Source organism: Octopus bimaculoides, chromosome 20 (genome assembly GCF_001194135.2).
Source record: "Octopus bimaculoides isolate UCB-OBI-ISO-001 chromosome 20, ASM119413v2, whole genome shotgun sequence".
NCBI lineage: Eukaryota > Metazoa > Mollusca > Cephalopoda > Octopoda > Octopodidae > Octopus > Octopus bimaculoides.
The window spans coordinates 30517701-30529571 of NC_069000.1; the positions used below are offsets into that span (position 1 = coordinate 30517701).

The window sequence follows — 11871 nt, forward strand, 5'->3', positions numbered from 1 at the left end:
GCTCGCGAAGAAGACGAAGAAGCGACTGCGACGACGTTGTCGGCGGATGATGGGGTGCCAGAGAATTCCATAATTCTGTCTGCGGAGGCGGCGAGTTGTTCAAGGACCGTATGTTCCATCATGGGAGCTAAAATCGATTGGACATTGGAAGGCATCCTTGAAAAAAATAACTGTTTGACGAATGACTGCCCCTCATGTGAACTATCGGTCAACTCCCGGATCCGTTGCAAAAACTCGGTGGGGGTTTGCAAGAGTGTGCGAAATTTACTTTCATCCGAAGGAGAGTTACGTCTGAGAACCTCAGTTTTGAAAGATTCATACGTCATGTCCGATGGAGTTCCTATTATCATATCGCGAACTGAAAGTGCGAGAGGAAAAGGAATGCCCGTAAGTGCAATGTGGGGTTTGCTCTGAGCCGGCTGAATATTAGAAGAAATTGAAAAACGATTCCGATTGTGAAAACAACATCTTAGCATTTCCGTAAAATTGAAGCAAAGGAAAATGACTCTTCTTTAGACTATAATAGGAAACGGAACGCCACGAAGAACAAGCTGGTTGAAGGAAACACCATTAGAAATGGCAGTCATAACACCCTAGTTGAATGAAGACACGACGAGCATCGAACTAGGAATTTTTTCAGCAGCAGAGGATGAAATGGGATAAGCCCTTGCCAACGGATGAAGAACAAATCAATGGCCAACACATGGATAATCCGGGTAGGGTTGAGAGAGAGAGAGAGAAAGAAACTCATACCTGGCACGTAGGAAAAATTGTTATCCCTGTGAATTCCAGATAAAATCTTCTTCTTTTTACACGCAAGAAGAAAATTCCCCTAGGAAGCTGTCTTCGAAGGACGAAGCTGTAAATTCAGTTACAACACGAGGTAAAAATGATATGTAGTTCCCGTCTGTAAATGGCGCCAAATTGTTTTTGATGGAGAAGACGATATGGCGACGAGAGAGACATCCGTAGTATATCCTTATACAATGAATGGCGGATTGATCACGTAGACGAGGTCGAGAAGTAGAAAAAGGAATGCATATCCACAGGTCAGAAATTCGTCCGAGGCTCACCATTTTAGAAGGAATTGTGATTTTGAACGTCATGGTTACCATTTTTGATGGTGATCTTCTCAGGCTGTGAAGCCAGCTAATGATGACTCTGTTCAGAAGGCTGTAACATGTCATTCGAAAAAGAAACACAGTACAAAGAATTCATAGAACAAACTGCAACTTTAAATACCTTTACTCTCGATCTCAGATGTATACAAATTGAATAATAATAGAGAAAGTCTGATGAAAGGATCATGTTCATCTTCTGCGTAAACTCATGTGCTCGTTGCCGTGGTTATGTGAGAGATAGCTAGGTCATGTTTTTGCTCTCCGGCGTCTTGATGCGAAAGAGGAAGTGCCAGGGCTTAGTATCCGAGCCTTAACGCTGCTTGCGCCTTCTAGTGGTGAGCTGTTTTAAACAACTGCCAAGCAAGGGAGGTAACTGTGCTTACATACAAATACCGGTTGTTCCATCTACTAAATCCTCTCACAAAGTTTTGACCGGCCTGAAGGCGAAATTTATTTCCCCACGAGAGTTCCGGACCCAGTATTGAACTCATTTGCATACAGCCAATCAGAGCTCACCTTGACCTTGTTGTCAAGTTAACAAAGGTTGACATTCAAATTGTAAGTTGACGGATCGCCAAGTTATGCCAGATTTTAGAAGGAGACAAGTAATTAGATTTGCATCTATACCTATTATCGGATTTTGTTAGGGACCAATATGGTAAAGATATGGATGGACAAAATGTGGGAAGAGGGTGATGCGCTAGCAACCCTCTCCCCATACTGTTTTACAACAACACAAATAACTACGCAGAGGCAACTATGGTTGAAACAAGAACAAGAACAACAAGCATTCTTAAAAGTGAAAAGAAGCATGGTCACTCCTTACCCGAGTGACCTTATCTCATAGCCCATCACTTGTTATGCGCTCATAAATTAGTTTGATAGTTGAGCTCTGATTGGTTGTATACAAATGAGTTCATAACTGGGGTCCGGAACTTTCGTGGGAAAAATATTTCGCGGCCCGGAGTTATAGTAGAAGACATTTGCCAAAGGTGCCATGCAGTAGGACTGAAACCGTGTGGCTAGGAAGTAAGCTTCTAACCACACAACCACGCCTGCGCTTGTACACATTATTTCACAGCCACTTTACTGACTCCCTTGAGTTCGTCTGTCTTTTCTCAAGCCTTGTTTCCCATTTGCAGGGTGTCTAAAATCCTCCACACCAAGTAAGCTTGGTGAGGTTGCTTCTTTAGTAACCGATGCAATAAAGACTAATAGATCCCGAAGTATTCATTTCTTAATGGATAGTTGGCGCTGGTACTACGGGTGTTAAGTGTATGTACGTGTGTGCATATTTACTGTGACGCAGACCAAGTGGGATGGTATATCTTTGTTCACTTAGTATTTGGATTTATTTTTTGATTTGGTTGAATCTTGGTTGTTTTTTTTGTTGGTCAGTTATTTTTAGTGTTTTGACAGAAAAAAAGTCATTCTAAAATTGTCTTTATTAACGTAAGCGTGCCCAAACAAGTCGAATGCTTACACAGAGCTGGTTTTACCGCCACATCATCCAAACCGACAGGGTGAAACTGGGCTTAGCTGCTAGTATATACATACACACACACACATATATATATATATATATATATATATGTGTGTGTGTGTGTGTGTTAGAAATCTACGGATGCACAAACGCACAAAACGGAGAAAATGAAACAAATATGAACTTGTTCAGAAACACCTGCGAGTGGGGAACAGTTCTCAAAAAATAGCCCCCAATTGTTTCCCCCTGAAATTTCTATATGCTCGGAATCTACATAGTCCGAGGTATATTTGTAGAGAATTTCATTAAAAAATATCCATTTTCTTGAAAGTTAAAACGAATTGAAGTGGACTCCGGTGAATTTTTCGAAATTCCCCACTCCAACCACTCCTAAAATACTTTCCCAACCCCCCAAAATTTTATATATTCGGAATCTACATGATATAACACATATTTATATACAATTTCATTAAAAATATCCATTTTTCTGAAAGTTATGATCATCCAAAGTCGGGGGTGCAGAAATTTGTAGTTATGCCGATTCGTACAAGTAAAAAAATTCGTCAATATTCAGACGAATATTTAAAATTTGGATTTATACCCGCTTTCTACGATAAACAGTCACCAAGTTATGGGCAAAAACCTCGGATCTTGTGAATTTTCCGAAGTCCTCTCCTCACACCTCGGGAAAGATTTTCCCACACATTTCTTTATGATAGTAATCTATGCCGGTTGAATGGTATTTATATAAAATTTCATTAAAAAAAAAACATTTTCCTAAAAGTTATGACGGAAAAACTCGGATCTTGTGAATTTTCCGAAGTCCCTTCCCCCGTTGCTTTCCGCGCATTTTTTTTTTACATTCGTTGCACTATTTTTTCTTTATTTTGTTTCCAGGTAATATTGTAAACATTAACCAAATTTTGAATAACAAAAATTAAATATCACAAGGGGGCATCAGGATTTTAGAAATGATTCGATGGGGCATGGCCAAAAATTGGTTGGGAACCACTGCCAGCAGCCAACAGTAACAGCACCAGCTATCCACTAAGAAATTAATACCTCGAGGTCTGTTAGTTTTTGATTTTACCCATCCCTATTAAATATTTATAACAGCCATCTCTTTCACCACAACGACAGCAACTAACTACTCCTATCTCCTCATTCCTAACAACCTTATACGATTTCACTGCCACACATTTGACCACATCCTTTCCCCTTTTTAACTTCTTGACCTTAGCTAGCCAAGAACATATGTAGCCTGGATTTTACCCGTTCTACTCCCTCAATTCGGATTTTTATTCTTATTCATAACAAATTTAGTTGCTAACTGTGCACTATTTAGAGACTTGTAGCTTCTCGAATTTCCTCGTAACTTTGATATTGGAAAAAGTGTGTAGCCTTCGGTGCCAAAAAATTGTTATTGTTTCTGATCATACACTGTCCACTTTTTGTTTTCTATACCTGTCATGGACTGCTTGAAACTAACAACTTCCTACACTTGGATCTTAACTTTATATATCTATATACATACAGGTTGTCGTCCACAAGTGGTTCCGACTGTAAGTCGGCCTATAGATCTACATAGCCTTGTTTTATATTTTTACATTCTTAAGGAACATTCCCAGGTAAAAGTTACACACAGCATTCTGTGTTATGCTATTATACTGGCGTTAGTAAAAGCATTCGGAGTCTCAAACAGTCGTCTTATAAACAAATACAAGGTTGCCTTGATGTCTCCCCGACAGGATATTCATCCAACACTTAGGATAACTACAGTGGCAATCGATAACCAAACCTAGGGGAAGCGTTTATTAACTGACATCACACGCAGACGGGTTAATTTCTAAGAAATTATAGCCATTAGATTTCAACTGAACTATTTATTGCTGCTAAGAGCTGGTGCACCAATCATCATAAAGTCAATCGTTCGTAAGTTGATGATAACCTGTATATATATATTTAACATATGTATGTTGTTAAAAGCCAAACCCTGTGGTTTGTCGTCTGGGAAAGATCCCTTAAAAATATAAGATGTTAAAAAACACAGGAAAATGACAGATCTAGACGGAATGAAGTCATTCCAGAAGAAGCAGATACCGGTGTTTCGCTGACTATCAATGCCGCTGGCTTACCTCGATTCTGAAACGAAATCGAAATAGCCTGAAGTATATATAAATAATGTAAAAACTATTTGCTGATTTGTAATTGCACCGCACAAATAGAATAAATTCAAATTCTGTGTTAGAAGCAGCTCAATAATGTTATCAGTAACACCTTAACTTATGTGATTATATATGTATGTATGTTTGTTCGTCCGTTTTTCCATGCTAGCGTGGTTTAGCCCACAGGTCGCCGAACTTTTTCGACCATCAACCCCCTTTCCGCATCGACCACCCTCCTCATTTAAAATATCTTAATACCCTACCCTACCTTAAATGCGTACCAGGTATTGATGTTGGCAATTAAAATGTAAGCTAAAATATACATATATGACAAATTTCTTTAAGCAGCTGTTGTCATGCATAAGTATCACATGACAATTCCAGCACGGTCTTCTCTCTTGCACACAATATCTGATGCCTCTTATGTGCCCAGTTTTCCTCCCAAATCATTTACTCCATTGTATGTGCACACTGACATTATCCATTCAGTGGAGCATGCGTGCTTCATTTCCTTCAAGCCTTCGCAAGTCCTCTATAGTCATAGCCCTTGTTTCACTGCTATAGGTATAAGTCAATTACATAGCCACAGAGCTCAACTGGTACTTGTTATAGACCCTGAAAGGATGAAAGGCAAAGATGACCTCAGAGGCATTTGGATTCAGGATGTGAAGTTGGAAGGAATGCTAAGTCCAACATGCCAACTTTGCTGGTAGCTCACCACCTTACACAGTTACATGGATATTCAACTAGTTTTAGCCCAAATGCTTCAATGACAGCCATGTGAGATAACATCAATGGTAAATTGAAAGACAACACACTGGAATATTCAAAAGTGGAATATTTTATTCAGCAAAAGAGTGATACCACCTCCCCCTTCTCTAAATTGGAAAAAAAAAAAATCACACACACACACAAACAAACATAATAAAGGGAGAGGACGTGGTGTTGGTGGGAGAAAAAGGTGTTTAAGAAAGAAGAAGTTTGAGTTACATCTACAAGACATTAAGTAAATGTGTGAGTGTAAACAAATGAAAGATAAAAAGGGTGGGTTTAGTAGGAGGAAGTGGAGAGTGTCATTGCATATGAGTTAATGTTATGGAGCGGAGGGAGTGAGGCCCACATTCAAGACAAACATTTAAAGTGAGAATTTTTAAAGAAAAATAGTGGCGAGGGGAAGGAAGGTCAGGTCTGAAAGAAATCACAGGAAAAAAAGGGTTTATTTAACTTTCTTTTTGTCAAATTGTTTTTTTCTTTTTTTAATTGATAAATAGATGAATAATGACGGTGATATATGTCGGGGGATCCACATTCTCTTTGGAGAGCTTTATGAAAAAAATAAAAGAAACCTGTAAAAATTTGTTCACACGCACCAACATTAGTTTTCAATCTGTGTGTGTGTGTGTGTGTGTATATATATTGATTTGCATTTACACAAAAAACGTGTGTGTATATGTGTATATATATATTTATAAAATTTCATGTCCAACATCTCATGCTGGCATGAGTTGCACTTCTACAGGGTGTCCACAAAGTCTGGGTACATGGGGATTAATACATACTTTAAATTATTATTTCTTATATTTAATTGTTTATGGTATGATTTTATTTACTCCATGTACCCAGACCTTGTGGACACCCTGTATATATATATTTATATATATATACACACATATATATATATATATATATATATGTATGTATGTATAAACTTGTTACCAGTTCAGGTGAAGATGCATGGCTTAGTGGTTAATATATTCAGCTCATAATCATAAGGTCGTGAGTTCGATTCATGGTGGCACATTGTGTCCTTGAGTAAGACACTTTACTTCATGTTGCTCCACTCTAGTCACATGGCAAAAATAATACCTGTATTTCAAAGAGCCAACCTTGTCACGTTATGTGTCACACTGAATCTCCCTGAGAACTATGTTATGGGTACGTTTATCTGTGAAGTGCTCAGCCACATGCATGTTAATTCCACAAGTAGGCTGTTCCGTTGATCGGATTAACTGGAACCCTCGTCGTAACCAGCTGAGTGCCAGTTACCGGTTGACATGCTTGAGACATATTCAAACCCGTAAGGAAGCCATTCACTGCATTACTGCATTTTGTCATGGAGAAAGTGCAGTGAATGGCTATCTTAAATGTTCAAATATGGCTCAAGCATATTTGAACTAGTAACAAGTTATATTCAATACTTGTATACATTACTGCTTAGCACTTCTAATCCACACACACACATACATACACACATAAATACACACACACACAGAGGCATAAACGTATGTATCTGAATATTCATACATACACACACAAACACACACATTGTGAATTACTATGGAAATATGCTTGCATATGGTAAAAATTGACAACCGTTACACACACACATTAACATATATATAGTGGGATGTGTGTGTATGTGTACACATCTTTAAAATACTGTGTGGTTCAGGCTTTATAAATCTTCAAAAAATATGTTTTTTTTATCATTTTTCACAAGGAATTTTATATGTACACACATACATCTTCACTTGTGTACATGTACATATATATATATATATATGTGTGTGTGTGTGTGTGTGTGTGTGTGTGTGTGTGTGTGTATGTGTATGCATACACACACACACACATATATATACATATACACACACACGAATATGTGTGCATGTGTATGTGTGTGTGTATAAATATATATATATATATATAAATGAAAGAGACTAAATGTATTTCAGTCAAACCATGTAGAAACAAGCCAAAGGAAAAAGAAGCAGAGGCCTGCAATGTAATCATTTTTGCTAAGGTTATTGTGTTGACATGGTCTGCAAATACAAATATTTGCAAGAATTTGTGGAGTAACTGTGTTTCCCTTTTCTTTTCTTTTTTCTATACTGTCCCATGGTTGGATAGTTTAGTTAGCAATTTCACTATTGTTAAATGGAAGAGACAGAGAGAGAGAGAGAGAGAGACGGACGAGTGTTTATATATTTGCCAAATAATAATAATTTTGATAATAATAAAAATATTAGTTTCATATCTGCAGGATTGATAAAATAAGAACTCTACCATCTTTCCTTACAATTTTATGACCTTGCCAAACATGGGACAAGTACTGTTGTTGATTAAAGTGAATATACCCTCCATCACAAAGCTGTGGCCTTGTGTCTATGTTGGAAATATCAGTATTTGTATTATCATTTTTAAAAGCATGGTTGTATTGCTGAAAGATTGCATGTTTGGATTTACTCATGCCATATTCCTAGCACAATAACATCTGTTAATTGCAAGCAAGCCACCCTTTAACTGTAATTAGATCTTGTAGGACAAACACAGGAGACTATCTTTCTCTCTTTTTATATTCAAGCTAGAATATAGACACAGAAGAGAGTAAGGGGTGTCAACTGTCTTGAAATGGTGATGATAGCAAAAAAATATTTTCCACACTTAGCATGGTTTTGGCAAGGATATTTTGATTGCTTAAAAAAGAAAACACAAAAACACAATTGAGAACTCCTATATAGAAGTTTTCCAAATAATTATGAGGGTACTATAGACTTTTTGGTGTGAGCTCGCATGTGTGAAGCGAGATAGGGTGCTCGTTTGAACACACGACCACAGTAATTGCAAGGATATGATCTCATTTTGTTATTACAATGGACCTTGAAATGTTTAAGCAGGCTGGATTTATCAGGGAAAGGTTCAAGGCAGGTCTTACAAGTGAACTGTCTGTCTTTAGAATGAGTTTTACGGTGGTTAACAAGTACTGAGGACTGAGAGAAGGATTTACCACATTCCTCGCAGAAAAATGGCCTCTCACCGCTATGGGTTCTTTTATGTCTGACTAAAGAGGATGACTGAGAGAAGGTACGGTTGCAAATACTGCATTGGAAAGGTCTTTCACCTGAGTGCACTCGGAGGTGAGATGCTACATAAGTGGAGCGAGAGAATGATTTTAAACAGATTTTGCATTTGTAAGGTTTTTCTCCTGAATGTATTTGCATGTGACGAGACAAACTCGATGAATTGGAGAAACTCTTGGAGCAGATATCGCATTTGTAAGGTCTCTCTCCAGAGTGAATCCTTAGATGGTTTGATAGGATTGAAGACTGTGAGAAACTTTTGGAACATACATTACAATGATAGGGTTTGTTTCCGGAATGAACACGACCATGACGCTGTAGACTAGAGGCTTGGGTGAAAGTTTTCAAACAGATTTTGCATTCATAGCGAGTATTTTTTTGAACATTAGCATTGTCATTTTTTACTGTTTCACCAAGAGGACGGTGTATCTGATACATATGAGAAGCCAGATGTGACTGCTTTGCAAAGGACTTATGGCAAAGTTCACACTGTACAGTTGGTAGTGGTGGTATTGGCATATTGAAGCCACCATCTACAAGAGCAGAGGGAAGTTGGTTTGAAATCAAAGCTAAGCCCATGCTTGAAATGAAAGTAAGCTGACATTTCTTCCGATGCTTGCACATGTTAGAACGATCAGAAAATAGTCTTTGACAGTAGTTGCATGCATATTGGCGCTTCTTTTTAACAGTTTCTGGAATCTGCTGTGGAATTTGTTGGTTTTGTATGGACTTGTCAACCAACTGAGTGGCATCACTGAAGACAGGTATCAGACCATTGCTTTCGGCATTCTCTGATTTCGTTTCATTGCTAGGTTCTGCGTAAGATTTCTCTGCCATCACAACTTCTGGGTGTTTATCATTTAAATGGTTTGATAGATCAGTCTCCAGTGGAAAGACTTCAAAGCACAAGTTACATCTTATGGGGTTCTCATCACTGTTAGAAATTATCTCCTCACAGCTGTTGTTGTTGTTGTCTAAATTCATATCGTCAGCAGTTTCCTCATTTGGTTTTGTCACTGACTGTTCATCGTGGCTGGATAAAGAGAAGACAATCGGGGACGATGCCGATGTTGATGACAACGGCATGTCTTGTAATGTGTGAATTTTGACATGGCGCTGAAGACTAGACCGGTTGGAAAATGACTTCTCACAGATCTGGCAAGTGAATGGTTTGTCAGTGGAGTGGATCCGCCGATGGTTGGCAAGGATAGACGACTGCGAGAATGTTTTACCACAGATATCGCAATGATAAGGACGTTCACCTGAGTGGATCCGACCATGACGAGCCAGACTGGAGAGGTGAGAGAAAGTCTGGTTACATTCAGAGCAGCTGTAAGGTTTCTCACCAGTGTGGGTACGAATATGGCACAGAAGGTATGTTGAACGAGAAAAGGACTTTTTACAAATATCGCATGGATAAGGTTTTTCATCTGAGTGCGTTTGATGGTGACGAGATAAGCTTGAGTGATTTGAAAACTTGCGTCCACAAAGATTGCATTCAAATGGTTTGAAACCTGAGTGTGTTCGTTGATGGTTGACTAGAGTTGACGACTGTGAAAAAGCCTTCTTACAGATTTCACACTGGAATGGTTTTTCACCTGAGTGTATCCGTTTGTGCCGGATAACACTGGACATTTGAGTGAAATTTTTGTGGCAGATATCACAAGAGTATGTCATTGTGGTTAATATTCGTCTCCTGCGGGGCATATTCTTGATGAAGGACTATATAATCGGCACCACAAATAGCAGATGCAATGCGTAGCAAGGCTGAAGAGAGAAAAAAAAGGAAAATAATTAACATTACGGTAGAATGAAACATGTTTTTCTTCACCATTTTTTGTTAATTAAAAACATTAACCCCGAATCTATGATTAATAGTCTAAATTGCTTTTGTTACTGATTACTTCATGTGATGCTTGAGTTTGTTGTTTACCTTGAACCAACCCTGATGACCAAAGGCTGTGATTGTTACTCTCCTACAATTTTTAGAACCTAGCATTACATCACTAAATTTGTCCTTAAGATTAGAAACATGTGATGTGACCCACCATGTAGAGTCATCAATGGATTGTCTTGCATGTGTGTTAACAAATGATGTACAGTTATGAAGCTATTTTTCTGGTAGCATCTGGAGATTTGGCAATTACCCAAAATTTAGCTGTACTGATGTGTGAATAATCAACCCTTATAGTTGTGATTCTCATAGGGGCTACAAGCTATGCAGATTGAAAGGAGATGAATGAGTTGCCATGTTTTAATAAAAAGACACAGCCTTAAACTTACTTGTTTAACACCAGGGTGAAGGTAAATCAATTATATGGATGTAAATTCTATATTGTCTTCACATTAACCCTTTAACATCTAAACTAGCTATATTCAGCCTCTGATACCAACCCTACTATGTCCTAAAATTAAAGCAATTACATCATTGAAATCTAAAAGCTACAAGATAATGCATAGTTAATTCAAAACAATGTGAATAAATAAGCATTACATTTGACAGAGTAATGTGAACACTAAAGGGCTAGTAAAAAGTTGGGGAGGAGCAAAAATTGCACTGGATTTCCATTTTTTTTTTTGGCTTTTTTTTTTTGTAGAGTTGGATGGTGCATGGATATTGTCAGTTTGATAACCACTACCAAGCTGATGTATCAGACCCAATAATTTGGCCAAACCATGCGACCATCTTCAATTGTTTTGACAAGCAACTTGTATTTTTTTTTCCTTGCCATACCATTGAAAAAGCCATCATGCTAAACAGTTTAAAACATACTTCAGAAATGGGACCTGTGTGTTGCTTGCTACTAAGCCACTAAATTATTTTCCGTGCTAGTAAAAACTCCAACCACTGACACTTTTGTTTATACATAAGGAAAGCATATAAAAAAGACAAGCATATGGGTGGATAAGATGAACATATAAACAACAAGAAAGACATATAGAAATAAATAAAGGTAGACATATAGTTAGGACTAGGGAAAAATACTAAGAGAGAACGACAGATAGTCAAGTCAGCATCTTTAGCTTTTATCCTATACTTGTTTCAGTCATTAGACCGTGACCACAGTGGGGTATTGCCTTGAAGAATGTTTACTCATATGAACCAACCTCAGTATTTAATTATTTTTTGTAAAGTCTGGTACTTATTCTATTGGTCTCTTTTGCAAAACTGTTAAGTTACGGGGATGTAAACACACCAACACCAGTTGTCAAGTGGTGGTGGGAGACAAACACACACACATATA

General features: G+C 37.9%; 1 protein-coding gene across 2 annotated transcripts in view; it reads right to left on the reverse strand.

Moving 5' to 3' along the window:
• Positions 1-5592: 5592 nt before the first annotated feature.
• Positions 5593-11871, reverse strand: part of LOC106876409 (zinc finger protein 271) — a 25369-nt gene continuing 19090 nt past the window's right edge. For both annotated transcript variants that reach the window (XM_014924943.2, XM_014924944.2), the window contains exon 2: positions 5593-10393. In XM_014924943.2, the coding sequence (XP_014780429.1) occupies positions 8303-10333 (2031 nt within the window). In that variant the 5' untranslated portion in view covers positions 10334-10393 and the 3' untranslated portion in view covers positions 5593-8302. The remainder of the gene's footprint in view (positions 10394-11871) is intronic.